The 23,853-nt window shown below is 39.9% G+C and overlaps 1 protein-coding gene across 7 annotated transcripts in view; it reads left to right on the top strand.

Moving 5' to 3' along the window:
- The window catches only part of SEMA4D (semaphorin 4D), a 99,306-nt gene that overhangs the window by 60,683 nt on the left and 14,770 nt on the right, over positions 1 to 23,853 (top strand). For 6 of the 7 annotated variants that reach the window (XM_075019939.1, XM_075019938.1, XM_075019937.1 and 3 more), the window contains 14 exons: positions 1,635 to 2,030; positions 4,326 to 4,471; positions 5,670 to 5,732; positions 8,203 to 8,301; positions 9,506 to 9,599; positions 10,531 to 10,644; positions 11,588 to 11,739; positions 13,471 to 13,646; positions 13,760 to 13,916; positions 14,705 to 14,927; positions 15,374 to 15,489; positions 19,699 to 19,871; positions 20,099 to 20,142; positions 21,273 to 21,599. In XM_075019939.1, coding sequence (XP_074876040.1) covers positions 1,937 to 2,030; positions 4,326 to 4,471; positions 5,670 to 5,732; positions 8,203 to 8,301; positions 9,506 to 9,599; positions 10,531 to 10,644; positions 11,588 to 11,739; positions 13,471 to 13,646; positions 13,760 to 13,916; positions 14,705 to 14,927; positions 15,374 to 15,489; positions 19,699 to 19,871; positions 20,099 to 20,142; positions 21,273 to 21,599 — 1,978 coding nt within the window. In that variant the 5' untranslated portion in view covers positions 1,635 to 1,936. The remainder of the gene's footprint in view (positions 1 to 1,634; positions 2,031 to 4,325; positions 4,472 to 5,669; positions 5,733 to 8,202; positions 8,302 to 9,505; positions 9,600 to 10,530; positions 10,645 to 11,587; positions 11,740 to 13,470; positions 13,647 to 13,759; positions 13,917 to 14,704; positions 14,928 to 15,373; positions 15,490 to 19,698; positions 19,872 to 20,098; positions 20,143 to 21,272; positions 21,600 to 23,853) is intronic. The other variant, XM_075019942.1, reaches the window with a different exon arrangement.

Genomic DNA, 23,853 nt, shown 5'->3' with positions numbered 1-23,853 from the left:
GAACTTAATCAGTGAAATACTGTTCACTCTCTGTAAAGCTGTTTGCCTCAGAATACATTTGTGTGATACCTTGTAACTCTGAGTGGGCACTTTTTAAGGTGTTGGAGAGCAAAACATGGAATTGCTTATACATGATGATAAACAGGAAGGCTGCAAGACAGACAAACAAGCCTAGTAAGCTTAACTGTGAAAATATGATGCCTTAAAAACAGAAATTATTTATATGATCCATTACAAACAGTTGGATCTGATACAAAGTGCTTACCAAAACTAAAAAACAAACAAACAAACAAAAAACCCCAAAAATTATTTAAGTCACAGTTTCAGGAAGTTGTGGTTTTGTGAGGGTTTTTTCTTAGTAGACAAAAGATTGGTAGGAATAAAAGAGTTTTAATTTTTTTTTTAACCTTGCCTGTGATCATTTAGTAAAGCAGGTGTAAAAGCTTCTGATGTCTTTGTCCATCTTCTATTCAACCACGTTACTTCTGTGTTCATAGTGGATCTGCTGGCTGTACTGCCCAGTGGTTCCTTGCCTTTGCCTGCTTAAACCCGGGGCCTCTCCCTCCCAAAGAGGCTATCAGTATCACACCTGTCATTAGAGACGTTCTGGCTGCAGCTTCGCCTTAGTTTTTTATTTCTGTCCTTCTCAAGAAAGGATTGTGGCGTGTTTCTTAGTAGGGTCACACTAGTGTCTCAGGCTATGGCACGGTGTAAATCTAGCACCTTCTGTGTGCTGCTGCAACAGAAAACGTACTTTTCTTACACTCCCCTCCCCCTTGACTATACAGCCCTCAATTTATCCATATGCAGTAATCTAGTCATTGATAAATGCACTTGCTTCTCCTGGTAAATACTTAAATGAGTCTTGACCTAGGAGTGGTTGTAGGAAGATGGGAGCATTGGAGCCTCATGGAAGATGGTGTAGAAAGCAGTGAATGGTTTTGTTGATTACTGAGGACAGAGCCCTTTCTGGACCTGAAGAGTAATGCGTGGCTCAGAGACAGAGTGACTTTCATAGGACTATCTATTGTTTTAATATTTAAGCGTTTTCTCCCCTTATTTTTGTATGCAGTGCTTTTGCTCTTTGTTTCTGTAGCTGTATTTCTTTCTACCCCTGCACGTCTTGAGTGCATTAGTGGCATGAAAAGACTTTGCTAAAAATGACACTTCTGTTTGTAGGATCCCAAGGATGGGAGGTGCAGCAGGTTTGTGTAACCGATGCTTAAGATTAATGCAGCACTTCTCATGTCCTTTGCTCTCTGAACTTAGTCATAGTGATTTTTGTTACCTTTCTCATTTATCAGAGCGGTGGGATTTTCTTCAACTCACTATTAAAAGTAAGAAAACATGTAAACTAGAGTCAAAGTTTGTGCATTAAACGTAAGTGACAATTCAGAATATTTATATGTGGCATTCTAGATTGAAATGATTGCTTTCAGTTATTGCCTATTTGTCATGTAATGTGCCGCTGGTTTTTAAGAATCGTATTTTCACCAATTAATGTACTCTTTATCCAAATGAAGCTGTGCAGACAGCTGTAGAAGCATTGCAAGATCAGTGCATATGATATGCTATTTTTGGCAGTACTTAGTTTGCTTTCTTTTCTACTTCTTGCTCCCCTCCTCTCTACACAGCATCATTTATTTCTGCAACGAAACAGAAGAATGCGCTCAGTCGCACATCTCAGCAGCTCTGCAGCCTGTGGAGAGTGTGGGCAGTCTCTGTATGCAGCATCCTGGAAAATGTGCATTGCCTTGAAGAAGTGATCTGCTGAAAAGCACGTACTTGTACAGTTGTTCCAGCCTGCCTTGTTGCACTGCTCTCAACGTCTGAAATGCCTGGTCTCTAATACTCCCTGGGATTTGCATTTCTTCTGCTGAAGAAAAGCTAACTGCTGCAGTTATCCAAGGAGCCCTGAAGAGCAAGGACACTGAAGATGGCTCTGTGCGCTTTTTATGCAGTTTGGGGTTTGTTACTGAAAGTGACAGTAGCATTTGGCCCAGTACCAAGGATCACTTGGGAACACAGAGGTAAGAAGAGAAACTTAAGTAGTGTAATATGGGACACTGCCAGAACCTTATGGTTTCTGTGGGATCTGAAACCTGTTGAGACTGTATATTCTTCCAGCCTACTTGCAGTAAGTTTGGTCAGATGTTGCTGGCTTTGCTCAGCTTATGAAGTGCTTAAGACCAGAATATTCAAAAGTGACTCAGACAACTGGGTTAACTGATTTCAGGTCCTTCAAGCAGTTCTGAAAACATAGCTTTGTTGGAATTTTGAATTTGGCTTTCTTAGCTGAAGGATCTTGCAGCTGAAGCTTGCTTCAAGAGAAGAACCCAATAGATGTATTTTGTTTTAAACAAATTATTTTTACTTTGAGTCTGAACATATTAGCAAAATGTACCTCTCCAGCTAATAATCTTTTGTATGCTTTTTCAGACTGAGATGTATTTTGACACTAAGCCATCCTGTGCACTAACTAAATCACCAGGTGAAGGAAAGATAAGCATTTGGCCCTCTTGTGACAGCATTATATGGTGTCTATGGTTGAAAAAAATCTTTCCCAGAACACCACTTTCCCTGCATTTGAAGCTGCAGCAAATAATCACAATCTCCCAGTATAATTAGCAGAAGTCAGCAAATGCGACGCAGAGAGGAGTAATAGGGAGCAAGGACTAAAGAGTAGTTATTTGCTGCTGTTTGTGAATATATACACCCCCCACAGGCACCCTACCCCCCCACCCCTGCCATGGGGCATGGATGCTTTGGGTTTTACAAGGTTTTGTGTTTGGGTCCTCCTTTACTACTAGTTAGTTAGCAACAATTACTTACCAAGTGTGCTGTACCAAATAAAAACAAACAAGTATATGGGCAGTATGAAGAAGCAGCCTTAAATAAGGATGTTAAATACTGAGCAGTCATAGTGTAGGAAAAGACAGATGGAGATTAAGAATATAGTAACAATAAGCTGATTTGAGATGACTGTAGGAGGTGTTTTTCCTGTTGATTGGTATAGCAATTAGTGAGTTGCTGATGTAGCTTTTCAGAAAGAATGATCTACACACCGCTTGTAGTTCCTGCTTAGACTCCTTGATGCTCCTATCTTGTATAATAGTTAAAATATTACAGTAAGTTGCTGTTTAATGGTATTATGGTAATGCACTGCAGACCCACATCCAAAATACTCATAATAAATGGAATTTCTTTTCATTCCTGCTATTTCTCCCTGTCTCTGTCTGCTGAAGATTATTGCATTTAAATCTGGGAAGCCTACTTTGAACAGGAGGGGGAATTTAGTTCAGTGGAGGAATGAACATGTGGAGTTGTATGAACTAGTTCATCCATTTGGGGAAAGTTTTCCTGCCAAGTAAAAGATTTTAAAATGACGTTCTTGAGAATCTAGTTTAAAATTAATGTTTCCAGAGTATTATAGTTGAAAATGTGCAATTTCTAATGTTAGAACTGGGAGCAATAATACATTGTTTTCTGCCTGTATCTTAAAAAGCCATGCTTAATCAATCTTGTGGTAGTCTTTCACACAAATATGGTCTCCCAAGCTTTCAGTCATTTTTCCATTATGGTTGTACATGCAGAAAAAATATTCTTGTATATTAGTCATTTTGTGTCATCTTTCTCCACGCCATTCTGTTCCAGTCTGCATGCTTCCTCATTCCACTGCTTTACCCCTGTGTCTCTCTTTTTCGGTCATGTTCTTCCTTTTCATCTTGATTTTCCCTCATGTTATTTCTATCATGTGCTTTTCATCTCTGGTCCCCACTTCAAAATCGGCTTATTGGCCCTCTGTAAATGGTTCTTTTTTAGCTTGTCTTCTTTCTGCTATGGTAATACGCTGAAGTGTCATCTTTTAAGGTGCAGGATTTTTTATGAGATTTGTTTGGGGCAGTTGCAAGGGATGTGGTGACTGAACTGATTTTCCATAGTAGGTGGGTATGTGGAAAGGAAAAGGTGAGAAAGGACCTGACAGTGGATGTGTAAAATGGAAGGTTAGAAAAAAGGGGAATAACAGGTAGGAAAAGAGGAAGGAAGATGTGAGTTATGGGGATCACTACAAGAGGAGTTATTTAGGCATTTGAAATTGGACAAGAGCAGGGACCAGTGATTTTGATGTTAATGATGGGAGCTGCTGTTTCTGCTGAACCAAGCTTCTGAGGGGTCTCTCATCTGTTACATGGGTTGTCCAAACTAACCTTTGTTGGTTTCAAGGTACACAGCAGCTGTTAGACAACCTAGAAAAATGACCCATAAACTTGACCCTAAGTGATTGTGTTTCTTCATGTGGTGCTATTTTTCTCTCATTTCAACAGAGGTCCAGCTAATACATTTTCATGAATCCGAAGTGTCAAACTATTCAACCTTCCTGTTAAGTGAAGACAAAGATGTCCTATATGTAGGAGCCAGAGAAGTGATCTTTGCATTAAACGCAGTGAATATTGCTGAAAAACAGCATGAGGTATGCATTTTAATACATGATCCTCCATGTAAAAATCATATTCCAAAGTTGCCTTCATTTCCTGATATCAGTAGCATGGCACTTTAGGTGGTACGTATCTAAAAGAGAAAATACTTTGTGTGGACTGCTCCTGTGTTATTTCTGGAAGATACTATAGAGTAAAACATGCCATCAGATGAGAGGAAGAAAGGAGAAGTTGGGTATAAACAAGTAGTTAGAGGTCTCCTTGGGTATTTTCTTCTTGGGGACAGGATGCTGGACTGGAGGGACTTTGGCTATCATCTGTAATGGTGGTTCTTAAACATTTTTATTATCAGTAGTGGGCCATCTCCTGTTAATCTGAATGGGAAGGAAAGTTGGAGCTTGCTCAGGAGTGGCAGGCTGGAGACGTGCTTCAAACAAAATGAAGGCCCTGTGCTTTTGGTTTCAGCTTCTGTTTTGTGTCTCTAAGTGCGTCTGCACAGCAAGCAGTGGTGCAGTCAGGTCTGATCCAGCTTGCTCAGAAGTATTATGGATATGCTGACGCTGGTTTCTCAAAGTAGATTAGCCCATACAGAAGTCTGCTAACACTGTATTGCTTCCAGTTCTTCCTGGGCTCCTGCTTCTCATCCCATCAGCAGTGCAGGCTGACACTTAGACATGCAGCATAGAGTCCCACCCAGGATGTTTTGGAAGATGTTTATATGATTTTTAATCTGAGCAAAATGTTCACGGGTGGTGGTGGGCAATTTCACCAGCGTACAAAACTTGTTTTATGAGTGCACGTAACTGTCAAAGTTGTACTTCTCTGTATAGTGTAAATTGGTCCAATAAGTTTTCTTTGACCCCCCCCCCCCGAAATGTTTTTCATTCAAGTGTGAATGGAATTGAGAAGTACTTAAAATTGAGAAGTACTCTACAGTTGCATTTCCCTAATGCATATGGTAATGGAACTTCATTAAGCAATTTGAGGGGAAACATCATGATGAACCCAAAAGATAATAGCAGTGGTTTAGCCCTGCTTTAAGGCACGTGCATTTGGAAGTGTCACCTCCCCAGGAAAGAATGCCTTTGAACCTTTGAAAGCTGCTAGCAAAATGGCTTGCATTTACTGCAAGTAGTCTTACGATTGCCTTTTTTGTATTTTGCTGCAAGATTTTCAGACCTTGCATTGAATTAAAGTGCTTTGTGCCTTTTTTTGGCTTGTTTTTTCACTTAGTTGCACTGGAAGGTCACAGAAGATAAAAGGACTAAATGTGCAGTCAAGGGCAAATCAGAACAGGTATGTACTTCTGTTGAACTTTGAGAAAGCTGTTATATGTTTCACTTCAAGAGGAGTGATGTTAAAAGAAGAAAGGCTCCAACTGTTTGAAATTAAAATTCCAAATAATCACATAAATTCTTTAATTAACTTGAGCCCTAGAAACTGCAGCATGCTTAGTTGTCTTTTTTTTTTTTTTTAATTCTTGGTTCATTTCTTGCTGGTGAATATTATTTGAATGTTTGAAAATCTGAACACACCCTGATGTGTGCTTGATGTTACAAGTTTTTCCATTAAAATGATAGATCAGTATTACTTGCACTGAGGTAATTGCTAACAACTGTTGTGTTCTGTTATTGCAATAGTTCCTCCCCAGCATTTGATTTTAGAAACTGACTGATAATTTTGTTTGCTTTGCTTTAGGGCATAGGGTTTATTTACTAGGCCAGGGCTGTTGCACCAGTGTATTTTTCACTAACTACAGACACCCTTATTGTGGTGCTCAGCAGATGTGCCCCTTGTGGCAGCACCTTGCTGGTGTGACTGCTCAGACAGCTCCCCGGCACCTGAGCAGCCTGATCTCCTGCCGGCTCAGCAGTGCAGGCTGCTCAGCCCCTGGGGATCCCTCGGTGTTTCTGGGAACCGCAGACTCCTCATGACTGCCAGCATGCAGGCTGGCTTGCTTATTTTGCCTTTCTGTGGAGATTGTTTACTTGAGGTGGTTGTATGTGGACGTACCTTTCCCCTTGTGTAGTGCCACTTCATTTAGTGATACGGTAAAGTGAGGGTTTGCTGGGGAAGACTGATGGTCAGGCTTTCAGCACAGGTTTGAAAGTCGAAGTCTGCAAGCCCTGTGAATACAAAAAGCAGTCCTACTGTATGCTTGTAGGGATTTGACACTGGTGTCCCCGAACCAGCAGTCTGTTTGATTCACACTATTATAAAACCCCATATGTGGCATCCAGGGCTGATAGACATCCTGGATTCATGAGGTTCCTTGAGGTGGGAGTGGGTGCTCTCTGCCTTGGCTTGATTTACTGCCTTTTCTTCCACTGACAACCATCAGTATATTATCCTAAGAAGAGATGTGGTGGGTATTTTTAGGGCCATTTCCTCCTTGTCTGCTTTGTCAGGATGCACTCAGAGAGTGTTATTTGTGTTCTTCAGGTTCAGTTGTGGTTACTGGCAATAATATTCACACATAGCCACAATGAATACGAGAGATGTGAATTTCTTGCATGTGTACAGTTTAGTGGACAGTGTGTCCATCTCCACCAGTCCTCTGCAGAGATTATTGGTGTTAGTTAGAAGGGATGTTAGACCCCATAAATAGGTACTTCACTAGACCTCCAAACTTCTCTTCCTTTTTTTTTCCCCCCTGCCCTCAGTTTAGCAAGTCACACTTACTACCAGCCATGCTTTTTCCTCACTCTACTCATAACCTTTTACTAGCCTCATTTATGTTGTAGCTGTGATGTTTTGCGTAGTGCAACAGTTCCAAAAGGGTCAAGGTATTAAGCCACTACTGCTATTTCTTACACTAAAGTGGGCAGTCCTCTCCCCCATCCATCACCACTATGCTGTTTAGTGCCAGCAAAAAGCATTTATGCAGCTGTTCAAGGACCTCATCTGGCAGAAAACTGGTTTTGCTCCTGCCCCCAGTTTTTTGCCATACTGAACTCACCATGCAGCCGCAGAAATAAGTGGTTTGGCTCATAAGAAGGAAGAGTAAGTACAGTGCTTATACTTGCTTAAGTGGTTTATGGAACTACAGTACAGTGGTGGTATCTGGCTGTGTACCAGCAAGAATTAAGGGGTGTTGTTGATACTGTTTTTTTTTCTCTTAAGTGGGTGTTTAGAGTTGTTTTTCTTGGTTATTATTCTGAAACTTTATGGTATCCTTTATTCAAGGCTTTGCTCAAACTCCTTGTTCTATTTCAGAGTGAAAGGAATTAAGAGGTTTCCTTGGATGAAAGAGAAATTGATATCAAGGACTGAAAAAAAAAAGGACAGATATAAGTGACAAAGCTATGTAGCTAATTTAATGGTATTAGAGGTTTCTCTCTTAAGAAACTACCTTGACCATCACTTACTGGTTTTGATCTAGGCTTACAAGGAATGATAAAGTCTGAAACTTACTCCATGTTTAACTAGTTGTTCTGATGGATTGGATGTGGCTTTGGAGCTTGTGCTTTCATGAAGTAACTTGAGATGCACCCTGCTGAGTGTAGGTACTTGGTTATGCTACCCTGATAGGTATGCTGAGGCAGCTGTGCACTACTGGCTGTAGGAAACCAGATGCTGCAGGACTAGAGCTCCTGGAGATTGTAGGGAGGTGGTATTCTAGTGGTGACTGTATCACCCAGCCTTACTGGTATGGCATAAGTAGTGGCAACAGATGAGCTGACAGCACAACTCTAATTGTTTATTTATATTGGAATGTGGAAGCTGTGGTTTATCAGACCGGTCCTTTTCTCATCCTCTATTACAGACAGAGTGTCGTAATTATGTGCGTGTCTTGCAACAGCTGAACGATACTTTCCTCTATGTATGTGGAACTAATGCGTTTCAGCCGACATGTGATTACCTGGTAAGAATGTACATATGTTTTGACCCAATAACAACTGTAACTTAAAAGCAGCTCACGTAAACGATGAGTTAATCTCCATTCCCAAAGACTGTTGCAATTTCAGTGCAAGTCCTCTATTTATTACGCTGTCCCACAGTAAGGATAGAGTATGGAAATAAACTGTACTGTTTCTTTTTGAAAGCGCTTGCTGAATTACTGATTAATCTTGTTTAACTGTGGATTTACTTTTTCTTAGCTTTCATAATTCTTTGTGTATTAGCATGTATGTGCGTTAGCATAAAAATGATTTCTAAAACTGAAATTGCACTCTTTGCAACTTCCATCCATTACCAAATCTCCCTGAAATTTCTCAGATTCCTGTCTCTGCTTGTCTTGTCTCCTGGCTATGCCACAGTTTCACAGTGCTGAACACTTCAGAGTGAAGTCTTGGCGCAAAATCAAAACTTGTTGCTGACTCTTGTATTGTTGTCCTTATTGTGGCTCTTAACAGTACAGAAATTGAGAAATCTTGTAATTGTTTCTTCTTTTTTGAGTCCTGTGTCTGCAAGTCTGCTTGCCATCATCTCTGGAACATTGACAGAAGTCATTGCCCTTAGCCTCCAATGTCATTACACAGTATAACTGATCACTTCCCCAGTACTGTGGCTACAGTTCTCCATTGTCTTCCTGATCCTCATTCCCTTGGTTTTTAAGGGATTTATAAAGTAGCAGCCAAAGTACTCTGCTTCTTTTTAAAATTTAGTTGGATTATAACCCATCTCATGAATTTAACATAATCTCAAAAATTGCTAAATCCAGTTCAGAAAGCTTTCCTAATTTCTAAAACTCTCCATTTTTTGTGCAGGCTAATTCAGTAATTGCCAGCTCTTTCCATATATCAGTTAACTTCTCTGCCTTTCCTGCTGTCTGGCTTTTTTGGGTGCTCTTTCTTGAGGTCTGTCTGGATTTAACTTTGTCTTCTGTTCTTTTCTGCTCCCGCCCTCACAAATCATAGGATCACATTTCCTCTCTTGTCTGCTGGATTCTTAAGATTTTCTGAACATGTATATGCCTTTTATAATCTTACAAAAAATGCTTCTGATGCTGGAAGTTGATGATATAGTCCGTTATTTATTGTTACTTTTCCAGTTACCTTTGCACGAGTCAAGTGGCTGAAAGAAGTGCTAACAGTTGTTTTTGTGGTTTTCAACTTAATTTTTTTCAGAATTTAATTTCATTTGAACTTGGAGGTAAAAATGAAGATGGTAAGGGCAGATGTCCATTTGATCCTGCACAAAGCTACACATCTGTTATGGTTGGTAAGTTCAGACTTTGGATACCTCATTGTTATGTATAAAAATGTTTGATCTTTTCCACTGTCATTCTCCAGTCTCTCAATATCAAAATAGCAGATTGCATCCATATTTTTACATCGTTACTGTGTATCTAGACAGACATTAAAATACTTATGTTAATGTATTTTTTAAAAGGAGAACTTAAAACTCTAGGTTGTTTCAGAAGCAGCTTTTAAAATACTATTTTAATACTATATTTGCAGGTGTTTAACATATTTAGTCCAGGTAGTCTAAATGTGCTTTGACTGCCTTTATAGTATCAGTTACTGTAATTTCAGTAAGTTTAACAAGTAGAATTTTTTAGCTGTCCTGAAGACGTATCTGTGAGACAGAATAAGGAAGTAAGATATTTATTGCGAGTATATTACTGCATGGTTAGACACCACTGAATCTTGATTTGGTTCATGGCTGTACCCTGGTGTGGCAAATTCATAAAAGAGAAGCTCAAAGTAACACAAAATAGGAAATGAGGAAAAAAATGAGGAAAAAAAGAACACACTCGCTGCATTGTTGCCTAAATTTGTAAAAGTTGAGTTTGAATACTGGTGGCATAGAGAGTAAAATAATTACTTCCAAAATTTCTGTGGCATTTCTTAAGTAAATTTGCATGTTTGTACATAAACTGTAGGTTTACACATAAGTACCACAAAACCAATGCTGACTTTTGCCAGTTGCTTGTGTTAGAGCGATAATAAACCCAGCTGTTGAAGTGTTAGCCTTGAGAATGGTTAGCAGAATTGTAAACATAGAATACATGTCTGGGGCAATTTAGAGGAAATCCTTGTTTATCTTTTCTTGTGGGAAGTTTAAATTTACATAGTCTCCCCAAATACTTATCTACCCTTTTTGGTATCAGTGCATAAGAAAGTCTAAAATATTTGGTTTTGTGTTAAAGATGAGGAGCTTTATTCTGGGACGTCTTACAATTTCTTGGGAAGTGAACCTATCATTTCACGGCACTCTCATCAGAGCCCTCTGAGAACAGAGTATGCAATACCTTGGCTTAATGGTAAGTGGGCATGAGAACTGGCCCAACCAAATTGTTTTTCCTTCTTCAGTGTCACACTTAGAGAGTTTAAGTTTGTTACCTGGGGTAAGGAGCAATTGTCTAATATCTCAAAGAGAATGGCTTTTGTTATACTGGCACACTCTGACATGTGAGTGTGTGCCCTCACGTCATCAAGAGATTTTATTTTGAAATTTCAGTATTTTTATCAGCATTAACAATGAAAACAGCTTCAAGACATATAAGCTTCAACTTGACATTGAAGTACTACATTTCATTTTGTATCTACTTGTTCATCCTTGCAATAATGCAGCAAAGTTATGATATAGTAAGGAAGAGAATGGTTTTGGTCTGTAACGAGTTTTCAAATTGAGCTGGTCATGGTTCCTGATGATTTTGGTTCCTGAATTCCAAAATCCACCAAGTTCTGTGAATGCTCAGAGGCTTGTGGCTTTCTGCCAGAAAGGACCAAAATCATGAAGTTAGCAAATTCCGAAAGATGCATTATGTCCAAAGAGTACAGGATACTGAGTTTTGTAATACATGTTGTAACAATACTGTCATTTTTAGTGTTTCAGCTAATAGATGAAATAGAGGAGAGGCAGGCAAGGGTGGGTGCCTTTCCAGGCCCATTAGAAAACCACGCTTGAGTATGGACTGAAGAACGTTGAAATAATGGGGTATCAGACCATAGAGATCTCTCAGATATCTTAGTGCTTTCACATAGGGTTTATGGTTTTGATTTTTTTCTGTTTGTTCGGTTTTTTTGGTTTTTTTTTTTAAATGCTGTTCATATTATGAACAGCAAACTGTAGGCAGGTCAGTGACTGGAGAGCAGGTAAATGCAGTGTGAGGTTTGGGTGAAAGAGGACTCCTAGAGGGTCTTTGAGGAAATAAAGTTAGTAGTCTCACATATGATACACAATTCTTCTCTTTGTGTCTGTAGAGCCCAATTTTGTTTTTGCTGATGTGATAAGAGCAGATCAAAACAGCACAGATGGAGAAGATGACAAGATATACTTCTTTTTCACTGAAGTGTCTGTGGAGTATGAATTTGTTGGAAAACTGATGATTCCAAGAATAGCTAGAGTGTGCAAGGTGGGCCGTAGTTCAATTTACTTTTACTAATTCAACTAGAATTTTGTGTGTGTGTGTTAAAAAGCATTTATTATTGTGGACTTATTGCCAGTTAAATGGAAGTGGTCAAACTTAGTGAATCTTAGTGAATCAGCAGTTTCAGTCAGTTCTTCAGAACTCAGAAAGCCTAATTGTTGCTTTGGGAACAAATACTTAATTTAGTTTTGCACAACAGTGAAATTTCAGTACATCTGAGGGTTCTGCCCACCTCTGGGGGGAAAAAAACAACCATCACAAAACCCAGCAACAGAAAAAGCCTCTCCCCTGGCTTTCCCTTTTATTTTTTTTAAACAACTTTTAAGTTTTTGAGTACAGCTCCTTGGGAAGAACTGACTTTGGTTGGAGCCGAGTGGATGGGATGTTTGTCAAGTTACTTTCAAGTAGCTGTATACAAACAAAACTGTAGCTGTGTCTACAGCAGAATAGCTCTTGACTGCAGTGTAGCAGATGGGACTTCCATGAAGCTGTTAGAGCGACCAGAGCCTCAAGGAAAATGGTCACCAGCAGCCTAATTCTGTCACACTTGCTGTGTTTAAACCTCATAGGCTGGTTCACATACATACTCGGGAGTATTGGTTAAAAACCTTGCTGATGAAAGAGGCTTTTTCCAATAGAAAATGCTGATTTAACAAAAACTTTTTGAAGTGGAATGTATCAATTTCCTCAGGATTTTTTTTCCAACAGGAAATTTCTCTAGCCGTTTCATTTTGATGAGGTTGAAATGTTTTATTTTTACTTTACTGTTTTATATTTAAACATGGAAGTCAAAACATCAATAACAAGTTAGTGCCCTTGAGATTTCCATTAAACAAGCAGCTGGAGGCAGGTTTACATGGGGCTTATTATTATGGCCTTCTGCCCACTGACAGCTCGTGCATGCTTTAAAAGGGGAGTATTGCAGAAATGAGAGTTTTATTGCTACTGGCTGTTTGAAATGGGAATCAATGGCAGGTTGCAAATCTATAAGCATTTATACTTAATTGTTTTTATAAATTGTGCAGATTTCTTTAATACTTTGCATAACAGCATTGGATAATGAATGGGAAATACTAATAATGTTCAAATATGCCCTGCTTTTTGAAGAGAAGTAACACAGCTACAGCTTGAGTATCAAATATTTTGAAACATTTCTAGTCAATGTATCTTCACTTCTTTAAGCCTTGGTACTGCAAATCCTTAATAAAGGTGGTAACTGTTTGCAGTATTAAGCCATTGCTGCATTTCTTCTAATGAAATTATTAATGTCAGGCAACTTTAAGTGCATATTGGAACATTAGAATTTAAATCACAGTTTAGATGTCACAGAACAAATTCAGTGTTGCTTATTTCTCTTAAGGGACAGTATAGTAGTTCCATTTATGTGTTCTAATAAGCGGTTTTTTTTCATAAGGGCACACTGCTCAATTTTTCAAGTGTTGCTGAAATATGGTTCTTTTATAAGTATCGTATCTCGCCTTACCTCTGTGTTGATAGAAACCATTCTGCATTTTTTTGTTGTTGTTGAATCAACTGATTTCCCTGCGGCTTCCTTACTTTTCTGTTTGTGAATGTGTTAACACTTATTGATGTTGCTGTAGATGAAATGTTAGAAAATAACAGGTCTCAGTAATTTCATGCTGTATAGCATGGTTCTTAAATGCAAAAATGCTGCTAATTCTCCTCACAAACATGTTTTTATTTTTTAATATCAAGAGGGACCAAGGAGGATTAAGGACCTTGCAGAAAAAATGGACTTCCTTTCTTAAGGCCAGATTGATTTGTACCATCCCTGATAAGAATTTAATTTTCAATATCATCAATGATGTTTTTATTCTCAAGTCTCCAACTTTGAAGGAACCAGTGATATATGGAGTCTTCACTCCGCAGCTGTAAGTTGTAGAGCCTTTTCCTAGAGAAGTACTTTTAATCTCGGTTGGTTACCAAAAAAAGTAATAATTACTCCTATGATTTTTTTTTTTTGTCTTTCATCCTGAACTTTTAGGAATAATGTGGGGCTGTCAGCAGTGTGTGCATACAATCTATCTACTGTAGAAGAGGTTTTCTCAAAAGGAAAATATATGCAGAGTGCTACAGTAGAACAGTCTCATACAAAGTGGGTACGATACAATGGGGAAATTCCTAATCCTCGACCTGGTGCGGTAAGTTTCTGTAATCTTGGAGCTAATGATTAGTCTCATTTTTAATGCTCAGGAGCAAAGAAAATAGAAAATATTAGGTAATCTACTAAAGCTTAATTTTAATTCGGCCTGATCTGGATACTTTTTGTTGTAAAGACTTTGTAGAAAAACACTCAAGTGATTTATTCTGAACTTTGTATCTGGGAATCAAAGTAGGGTTTTTAAATTTATAATTGAGTTATTTGCTGGTTTTGTATTTTCATCATTTTGTCCTGATTTTCTAGTGGTGAAAAAGTATACACTAGGCAACATAAAGTACTTTTTAATTCAGATGAGCAGAAGTATAGCAATTGTTGGATTGTCTCCGTAGGTTCAGCAAGTTTGTCCAATGCAGTGCCTCGCTCTGCAAACTAAAATGTTCTTAGTGCTGGGTGTCTTTCACGCTTTTCTTACTTTTCTCATGTTCCTTGCGGTCATCTTGTTGCTATTGCTGAATGAGGGGATAGTTAAAAGCAGTTAAGAAGCATGAGACTCCAGAAAGAATATTTTCCTAAAATGCATTTTGGGCCTAAACAAAAATGTAGTCTGAAGCTCAGTGATTAGTACATCACAGAAGCCAAAGTGCTGTGAGACCTGAGGACCTTCCTCAGTAGAATGAGTATAACGTAAAGGTGTGCTTACTGGCCAAAATAATGCAGAGAAGAAAACACATATACCTGCTGTTAATTGTCTCTATTTTGTCCAAGTAAATGATGTAATTTGTCTCTTTTTTGGTTTGTTTCTTCCTCCTCCCTCACCACTGCTGCTAGTGTATAAACAATGAAGCCAGAGCATCAAACTACATGAGCTCTCTGAATTTACCAGACAAAACATTGCAGTTTGTTAAAGATCATCCTCTAATGGATGACTCAGTGACTCCGATGGGAGACAGACCTCGACTAGTAAAACGAGATGTGAAGTATACCCAGATTGTAGTAGACAGAGTCAGAGCACTCAATGGCACCATATATGATGTTATGTTCATCAGTACAGGTGAGTTCTGCAAAACACTTTTTTTGATGATGCACTGATTCTTTAGGCTGAAGTAAGTTCTAAGAGAAACTCTTGAGATTGCCATATTTACAGTGCTTTTACACCAGCTGGTGTTTTCATTAACAAGTAAGGGGCCATGGTGAGTAAGTGGAGAATCTTGCGTGCTTTGCCAAAGCATTGCAGGAAAAGAACTGCAGAACTGCAATGAGTGCAGCAAAAGCACGTGTAAGGTAGGACCTAACTGGTCATTCTTTGTCCCTAAATTGCTCACAGCTTCTTACAATGGCAAATTTAATGGTTGGCATTGGCACAGAGTTGTGTGAAGTCTTTAGCTGAACAGCAAGCAGATTACTGAGACAACTTACAGCAATAGTGCGATTCCGTGCCCACCCCCCCTCCCTTTTATTTTAACAATCTTACTTAAATACATTGTTTTATTGTTTCAGATCGAGGAGCCCTGCACAAAGCTATCAGCTATGAAAATGGAATGCATATTATTGAAGAAACACAGCTTTTTCCAAACTTCGAGCCAGTCCAAACTCTCTTGCTTTCATCCAAAAAAGTAAGTGCTATAAGCGTCACACTCATTTTGCTCTTCCACAAAACTTTTTAGTACTACCTTGTAACCTGGTTGTGACGGAAGATGACCATCACTGTACGCAGAGCAAAAAGCTGCATCTGTAACTCCTCGCTCGGCAGCAATATCGCGTATTGCCTGCTGCATTTCAGTGTGTTTGGTAGGTGACAATCTTCTGAAGGTCTGTAGATACGGGGAAAGTGGTGGGGTGGGGGCACAGGTGTGCAGGTCTTCACTTGGATTCCATGTGTAGAGACTGAGTAATGTGTTTCAAGGTACCGGTTTTCAGACCAGCAGTAGTGTAAAATTCTGACCCCTTGTGGCCATTGCTAATGTGTGAGGAAAAATCCTTGGGTCTCTAGCAGAGGAGTGGTACATCTTTCTGAGGAAATAAACCTGAGAGAACAGTCCTGCCTAGCAGAGAGACTCATAATTGTGTAACTAATTGGTTTCTGCTGTCCCACATCCCACAGGTTCCTGCATACTAAATGTATTGTGAGAGCCGTCACGTTGGTGTGGCTGGGGGTGCGGACCTCTGGTGAGGTCCTGTCTGCCCAGCAGGGCACCTGCTGCAACTCCAGCTAGGGGACACAAGCCTTGCCATGGGCTCCAAACCCAGTGGTTGTTCTGTGCTGTTATCAGTCATTTGGTTTTGATCTTGGAGTGGTTTTGTGACAGCGGGAGGATAATCACTGTGTGTACTTCATACACAAGTTAGGCTTCTGGCCCTAGTTATCTGCAAATTTGTGAATATCTATGAAATTATTACCTTAAGCAGTGGCTTGTAGCATCAGACCCCTCAACTGGCAAAATTTTTGGGTTTCTTAAGGAAAGAATAAATCTTTTGAAGTGTCCGGTACTAATACTAGCATTTAGTAGCTACCTCGTGATTGATAAATGCTCTGCAGCTAGGGATTTAGGAATACTGCCAAGATACCTTAGAAACATCTTTTATTTTTGTGTGATATTTAATAAAACTTTGCATGCCAACATGATCAGCTCAGTCGAAGAGAACTTTATGCCATAATTCTTTCAAGCTCATCTTGCACACTTATTTGTCATTTCACGCTTGTAATAGAAAGAAGTCTTGAGGACAGAGTGTAGTTTTGATGGGCAAATGAATTCAGTGATTAAAACTTTGGTGCTCATAGATTTCAGTAAATAAGTTTGTATTATTTTTGTATGATGCATCACACTGGCAACTTTAAATATGTGTATACATATGTGTGTGCATATATATGTGTATATATATATATATCTAAAAAAATTAAAAAATGTTTGTTGGTTTCTTCTGCTCTATCTGCAAAGCCTCAAATGCCTTGCTTTGACAGGAGGTTTCAGCATTTGCCCTGTGATAGAAGATAATGATAGATAACTATTCTAATAAATATGCTAATGCCCATTCTTCTAATTGTGGGTAAATTTGGGGATCATTCATACACTGGCTTAATTCCGATTCCCCCATTTTTGGGGAGTGGAACGGAAGGGATAGGTGTTACAGCCTGATACCAAAGACACATGATCTTGCAGTTTCAGCACACTCTTGGTAGCCAAGGTTAGTGTAGAAATGATGGCACTGAATTCACTCTGAATCCAGGTGACACGTTCTCAGTTCTTCAAGAATATCCTGAAAGGGTGCAGTGTGAGACATGGCATAGGGGCTGCACAGGAAATATGCTGTCTTTTCACAGAGAAACTTCTCTCAAAGCTTAGGATTGAAACAAAACGCTTCTTTGTGCATGGCACTGTGGAGAGTAACATCTTATATCTTCTGCAAGGGAAAATTTCCATCTTGCTAGAATAGCTTTCGACACATAAAACTAACACCCAAAACTGAAGCAGTGCTGCCCAGTACATTCCCATAAAAGCAGTGGCCCTTTTCAGCAGCGAGGAGTTAGAGGTTGGGTCAGGTGTCAGAGTCATGAAAGCTGTATAGTTGCGATACCACCCAAGCAGGGATTACTTCTGCTCCCCAGCATGAAAACACAAGTTTCTACCTCCTTGGACATCACAGTAGCAATCACAGTCTGTAGCTACTGAAGTCCTTCATAGAGCTGGTATTGTGATATGTGTAGTGGCATCCCGTAGTAATAGATTAACCACGAGAGGGTAATAGTTGTTAAGCCTGATGGTGGGCTTCAGATCTCTCTGGAGTCAGAGTCCTTTCTGTACGCTTTGTTGCAGTATCCCCCAGGCCCTTCCCATATACTCTGCCCTGTTTGGAGCGTGGTGGGCAGAGTCAGATGAGCCTACAGTAGATCCTCATAACTCCTGCTTGACTGAAAGATATGCTGGGATCTTTTAAAATGGTCTGCTGTTGAGTCCTCTGAACTCGATGGATATACCAGCTGGGAACCACACTGAGACACTACAGCCCATATGCAGTGTTGCACTGTTGGCTTGGATGTTAGCTAGTAGAGCACTAGAGAGGTGAGCCGTGCTCAGTGCATTGGGGGAGCTTTCTGGCAGAGTGGGAAGCTTTTCCTAGAAAGTTGTATGTCTCCAACGCTGCAGACTTCCTTCTGTGGGCACTGCAACGTAGCCCAACACTAACCTAAGTTAAATTCCAGCATGAAAGACTGCATTTGAATGTATGTTGCTGAAGTTTGTTTCTAAGTCTTATCTTCCAGCAGTGCAAGCAGATTGTTTTTTGATGCAGTTTTGTCTTTCAACTTCCAGTATCAAGAGTTTTCTTGAAAGCTGTCTGCCTGCTTCATATATGAGATGGATCCAGACTGATTTGTGCTTGGTTTGCAGCTTCCTCTAGAGACTGCTGTTAGTCAGAATGCATTGTTCGTTAGCTTAATTTTAAGACAGACTTCCTCATGATCATTGCATTAAAGAGACTAACCTGTTCCGAGTTCTCGTGGCAAAACTTCCTTACAACTTCAGTGAAAGAGTGCCAGGAAGCCCCCAAACCTAAATTCAGCCCCAAGATGTCCTGTTAGTTGTTTTCTTGAGGCTGTTGCTGATGTCAAGACCAAAAGTCTGCACCACAACCATGAGGTTTTTGAAGAAATCTCTACTAGAAATCTTTCTTGGATATCTACCCATCACTTTGTGACTATATTCATCCTGCCGGAGTCAAGCAGTCTCACTGCAGATATGACCCCTGAGTACATTTCTACATACTGAGATTAGTATGGCTGCAGTACAGGAAAAGCCACTCTGTGCTTGGATCTGGCTTATTTGCCATGACAGCTGTGGTAGGGTGCTGATAAATCCACTCGGTATTCTGCTCAGGATGAAGCCAACCCACTGCCAAGGTGGGGTGTGCTGTTCAGCTTTCTATGCACAGCCTCTCAAAAGGACTGGACGGTCGGTCACTGGTGGTTTTGGGTTGCAGCACAGGCCCCTTTCTTGAGGCTTTGCATAATTTTATGTAAATTCACAGTGTACCTTTAGCCATTAGTTTCCTTGAGCTTTGAAACAGATGAGTGAAATAAGGCAGCTGCCTGGCTTTCATGAGAAGGATGTTTGGAATTAGTGTGGTCTTTTCCTGCTGTGCTCAGAGTGAGACTTTTTGGGGATCCTCAGCAACAGTGGGTCAAACAGCCGTTCTGTTTATATCCCCCTTTTCCTAGGTGTCATGCCAGTGCTGTTTCCTTTGGATACTAACTGGTGTTCTTCCTTGAGTAGTAAATAGGCAGCTGCATTTGACTCTTGTAAGGCTGATGCTGATGTGGCTGCAGAGACCCGACTGGTAGAAGAGCTGAAGGCAGTAGGGCTGCTTTGGGTTAACAGGAGCAGGAGCAGGTCCTACATACAAGCAAACCTTGCCTGTTAAGGCTAGTGTGTGCCTGCTGCAGCTTTATCATGAGCACAGGCTTGCCTTGCCTCATAGGAGCATTGTTGGTGCATATGTATTTGTGGAAAACTGTGTGATAAAGCCATAGTTAGACATGGTTGCTTTCCATTCTCATAAACTGTAGCTATTTCAGGTTTTTGTTCGTTTTGTCTGTTTGCACTTCCAGCATTGCTGAATATTTTCAAGATAAGTTTCCTTTCCTTTCTAGAAAAAAAAGCTAATCAAAATGCTTATTCCCCTCATGCTCCAGTTCTTACAAACATGGTTGTGTGTATGCAACTCTTTACTGCTAACATTTAAACTGGTTCATGAATTGGATTGTTCAGCTTTGAAAGTGATTGGCTGTGGTTTTTTTGTTGTGCTTTTTTTTTTTTTTTTTTTTTTAGGGCAGAAGATACCTCTATGCTGGTTCAAATTCTGGTGTGGTTCAGTCGCCAGTGGCATTCTGTGACAAGTACACCACTTGTGTTGACTGTGTTTTAGCAAGGGATCCTTACTGTGCTTGGAAACCCCTTGAAGCTTCCTGCACTGATATTTTTAAAGAAAGTGAAATTGAAAGGTAATGGTAGTCTTTGATTACTTTACAGTTACAATCTGTATTACATCAGTCTTGCCCCTTACGGATAACAGGCTTTTTTTTAAGTGAATGTTTTCAAATGCAGACTTTCCTATCTATCCATGTCTGCTTGTGCTATTTTGATAAGATGAATTGTACTTAGTATGAGAGGATGGGTAGGCTGTAGGAAACGAGATTTGAAGTTGTAATACTTGGACTTACTTTTACAGGAACTGGATTCAGAACATAGGTGGAGATGCATCATCTTGTTCTGGTGAGTTAGTCTTTGAAGAGCTGTTTCACATGTCTAGGTGGAGTAGTGAAAGAGTTGTGTTTAGTTCAGCTCGGTGTTTGTGATTATCTGGACATTCATTTCGATTTTAATAGGTATGATATTCTGCTTTTGAATATTTGAGCATCTGTACAGCCTGCATGTTGTCTTAAAATGTCTGTGTTTGTATATATTTCAGTGTGCAGTGCACAAACCCCTGAAAATGAACAGGGGCAACTCAACAGCAACTTGTGAATGAAAGCAATATTTACTATAAGTACTTATAGTGCAGAGGGCTCTGTCTCTGTGATACAGCATTTGACATTCTGCTGTGAGCCTTGATAAGTGCTTGGTTATTGCTGCTGGATCAGATGAAATGATCCTGAAAAAAGCTGGTTTTATGGTGAGAGGGGAGAGGGAGTCAGAACATGACACAGAGCAGCTGAAGTAACCTCCATAGTGTTTTAAGGCAAGTAACTACAGGTCCTTTCTTTATAGTGTGTGCTGCTGCCACTAGATCAAGGAGATCTTGAAGAAGAGTAGTGTTAGAGATTTGTACTGCAGTAAACAAAGCTCTTAAGAGTTTGATTTACTCTGTTTCTATTTCTAATCCAAGCAGAGCATGGACCTCCATGAGAGTTCTGCTTGTTTTTTTTGTTAATTTATGGCGCTGCATTGTGGGTGTGCCGTAAGTGCTGATGTTTTTTTAGAAGAGAGTTTGAGTAACAGCACTTTGTTCAGTTTTTCTTGCATACTTTGTAGTTGCTGATTTACTTAAAATGCACTAAGTGCATATAAAGTGATACCAAGTTCAGCATCTTGTCTCAAACTATGACTCGTCTCAGATGCATGCTCAGTTGTGGATCAACAAGGTCTCATCTTTATCTAGAAGTGGAGGCTGTCTTAGAGTTTGAGGTGTCCTGTCTGTTAGTCTGTCTTGATGTCTTGCACGCAGCTGTAGCTTGGTATTTCACTGAGATTCTTGCATGCTGTCATCTTGATCTTGTGAGGTAATCTGAATGCTGTAATCTCTACGTTTCCGTTAAGGCTATAGCACAGTCTCATGAAACTGTACAGATGAGAGCAAACGGGAATCATTGCTGATACTCTGCACATTTATTTTGATGTTCCAGATAAAGTAAGAGAGAATTCCCTACAGCATACATTCAAGCATGGGAGCACAGCAGAACTCAAGTGTTCTCAAAAGTCCAATCTGGCACAGGTAGTTTGGAAGTTCAAAGACGATGTGCTGAGAGTGGAGAGTCCCAAGTACCGTCTGCTGGAAAAGGCGCTACTTATCTTCAATTTATCGGAAGGAGACAGCGGTGTTTACCAGTGTTTGTCAGAAGAAAAGGTGAAGAATAAGAAATTTTCTCAAGTGCTGGCTAAGCATGTTTTGGAACTGAAAAAGATCCAGCATACCACGGTGGGCCCTACCACAGCAGCTGCACCAACAGAAGGTAATAGCGATGTGCCAAAAGTGTCAGCTGTATCAACTGAGGGGTCTACTGCTCACACCTCGACCGCTCATATGGTACCAGAAACGACAGCAAGGGTAGTAACAAAGCCCATTGGCCCTGTCCTAACAAGTGCAGCCTCCAACACAGAGCTCTTCAATTCAATTCCTGACGCAGTCCCGGAAAAGACAATGTTCCTCAAGTCAAACGATAACTTCCTGTTGATGTTCCTCTTCCTCTTCTTTTTTATTCTTTTCTTGTGCCTGCTCTCCTACAACTGTTACAAAGGGTACTTGCCAGGGCAGTGCTTGAAATTCCGCTCTGTCATGCTGCTTGGTAAGAAGAAAACAAAGTCAGATTTTTCTGATTGTGAGCAAAGTGTGAAGGAGACGCTGGTGGAACAAGGCAGTGTCAGCCACCAGAGTGGGGAGCAGCCAAAGCCGGCGCATGACACCGGCTATGAGACTGAGCCTGACTGCGGGAATGGCCAGCTTCAGCCTGGGGATTCGCAGGCATCCCGAGAGGCCAAGGCCAAGCCCTTTGATGTCAAGTGTGAACTCAAGTATGCCGACTCGGACGCAGAGGGGGACTGAAGGACCCAGTCGTCCATTTCAGTGGTGGAAATCAGCTGTGGTCCTGCAGCTAGCTATCTGAGCACAGAGAGCGTGGGTGTCACAGCTGAGCCATAGCGGGGATACATGCTTAAGCTGTACAGCAAGCCAATTTGCTTTCAGATCTCGCCAGATTAGAGAAGTGGTGTTCTTGTCTGCAGACCATAGCATCTCGTGTTGTAATGTCTTTTTTTTTTTTTTTCAAATGACCAGTTTCAGATCACCATTTGTTCCCAGTTTTTCCCCCACTGAGCGCTTTGCTCTAGTGAACAATTACTTGCTTGTTCTTCAGCCCTGTTCTTCCATAGGATAAAAGTAACTTTCTAATTCAGTTGGCTTTAAAAAAAAGTACTTCAGTCTACACATTTTAGCTGCCATTAAAGAAAGACCTAGTTTCATTTTAATTCCAAATTGGAAATTAAGTTTAGTTTATCAGATTGGTAAATTATAGACTTTTGTCCAGATTGGGACATTTTTTTTCTTTGCTTCTAGTGATTATTTTTAGTTTTATGCTTTGTGTTTTGGCACACTAGGTCTCTTTAGTTGGTTAAAGTTAATTTTTTTTAACTGCTTTTTAAGTATCTTAAATTTTAAGGTATAATGGGGATAGCGTTGGCTCAATTTGTGTAAGACTCTCAGGGATAATCTTGTTTAAAGGCTTTTTTCTTTGCTGCTTTCTAGAAATTTAGGTACAACAGTATCAGTACAAAACATGGAGTAAGTGGGGGATGGGAGGGAGGAAAGAATAGATTTAGGAATGCTTTTTCTTTCCTTTTTTTTTTTCTTCTTCCCCCTTAACCAGCAAGCTGGACATAGTCACATTCTATTTTCTATACAAAACTGGATTTTTTTGCTGGTTTTGGGGTGGGGTTTTTTTGTTGTGTTTTTTTTTTTTAATAAAACAGTGCAGGCAAGCAGCTGTCAGCAGTGACACAGAGGTTTTTTGCACTGTGGAAGCAAAACAGGAATCGAGAAGAATTAACTACAATAATTCAGCTAGTGACTCGCTGGAATGGACTGTTAGCATACAGCCTGATGACAAAACATTGCCGATTTTTCTTCTTTTTTCCAGATTCAGAAATAACTCAGCTTTTTTTTTGTGACAAATCTTTGCAGCGTCACCCTTTCTGGATGACATCTTCCAATCTCCTATGCAACTGGAGACTGAAACTGGAGCTGCTCAAACAATCAGTCGTTTGAACTGTTTATGTGAATCATGCTTGCAAACGTGAAAGCGTGCATTTGTTCTCAGCCTGGTTCACAGCAGCACTGTTTGTCTGTAAAAGCATTTTGTGCGGTACAGTCCTGAAGAATTGTTCCTCTCACTGCATCTTTGTGTAAATATTGCTAGAAGTAGAATACATTTTAACAGTAAATAGCAGTATGCCTGGGCTGCTTTTCTATGTTGAACTTTCATGTGAACATAATTTAGACCATCTTAGTGTAAACAGTTTATATTTTATAAGATTCAGTTTGGTTTTATTTTTCTATTTTTAATTATGTACATATAACAGAATAAATATTAAAATAAATTGTATTATATCTTGACTTTTGTGAAACTTGACACAATGACACTGCTTTCCATATTGCAAGTACTAAGGTTCCTTGTGGTTTCCGTTAAGGGGAAAAAGTGAAAACTTTTGTAA

Source organism: Buteo buteo, chromosome Z (genome assembly GCF_964188355.1).
Source record: "Buteo buteo chromosome Z, bButBut1.hap1.1, whole genome shotgun sequence".
Classification (NCBI taxonomy): domain Eukaryota; kingdom Metazoa; phylum Chordata; class Aves; order Accipitriformes; family Accipitridae; genus Buteo; species Buteo buteo.
This window is presented reverse-complemented; position numbering and strand designations above follow the sequence as displayed.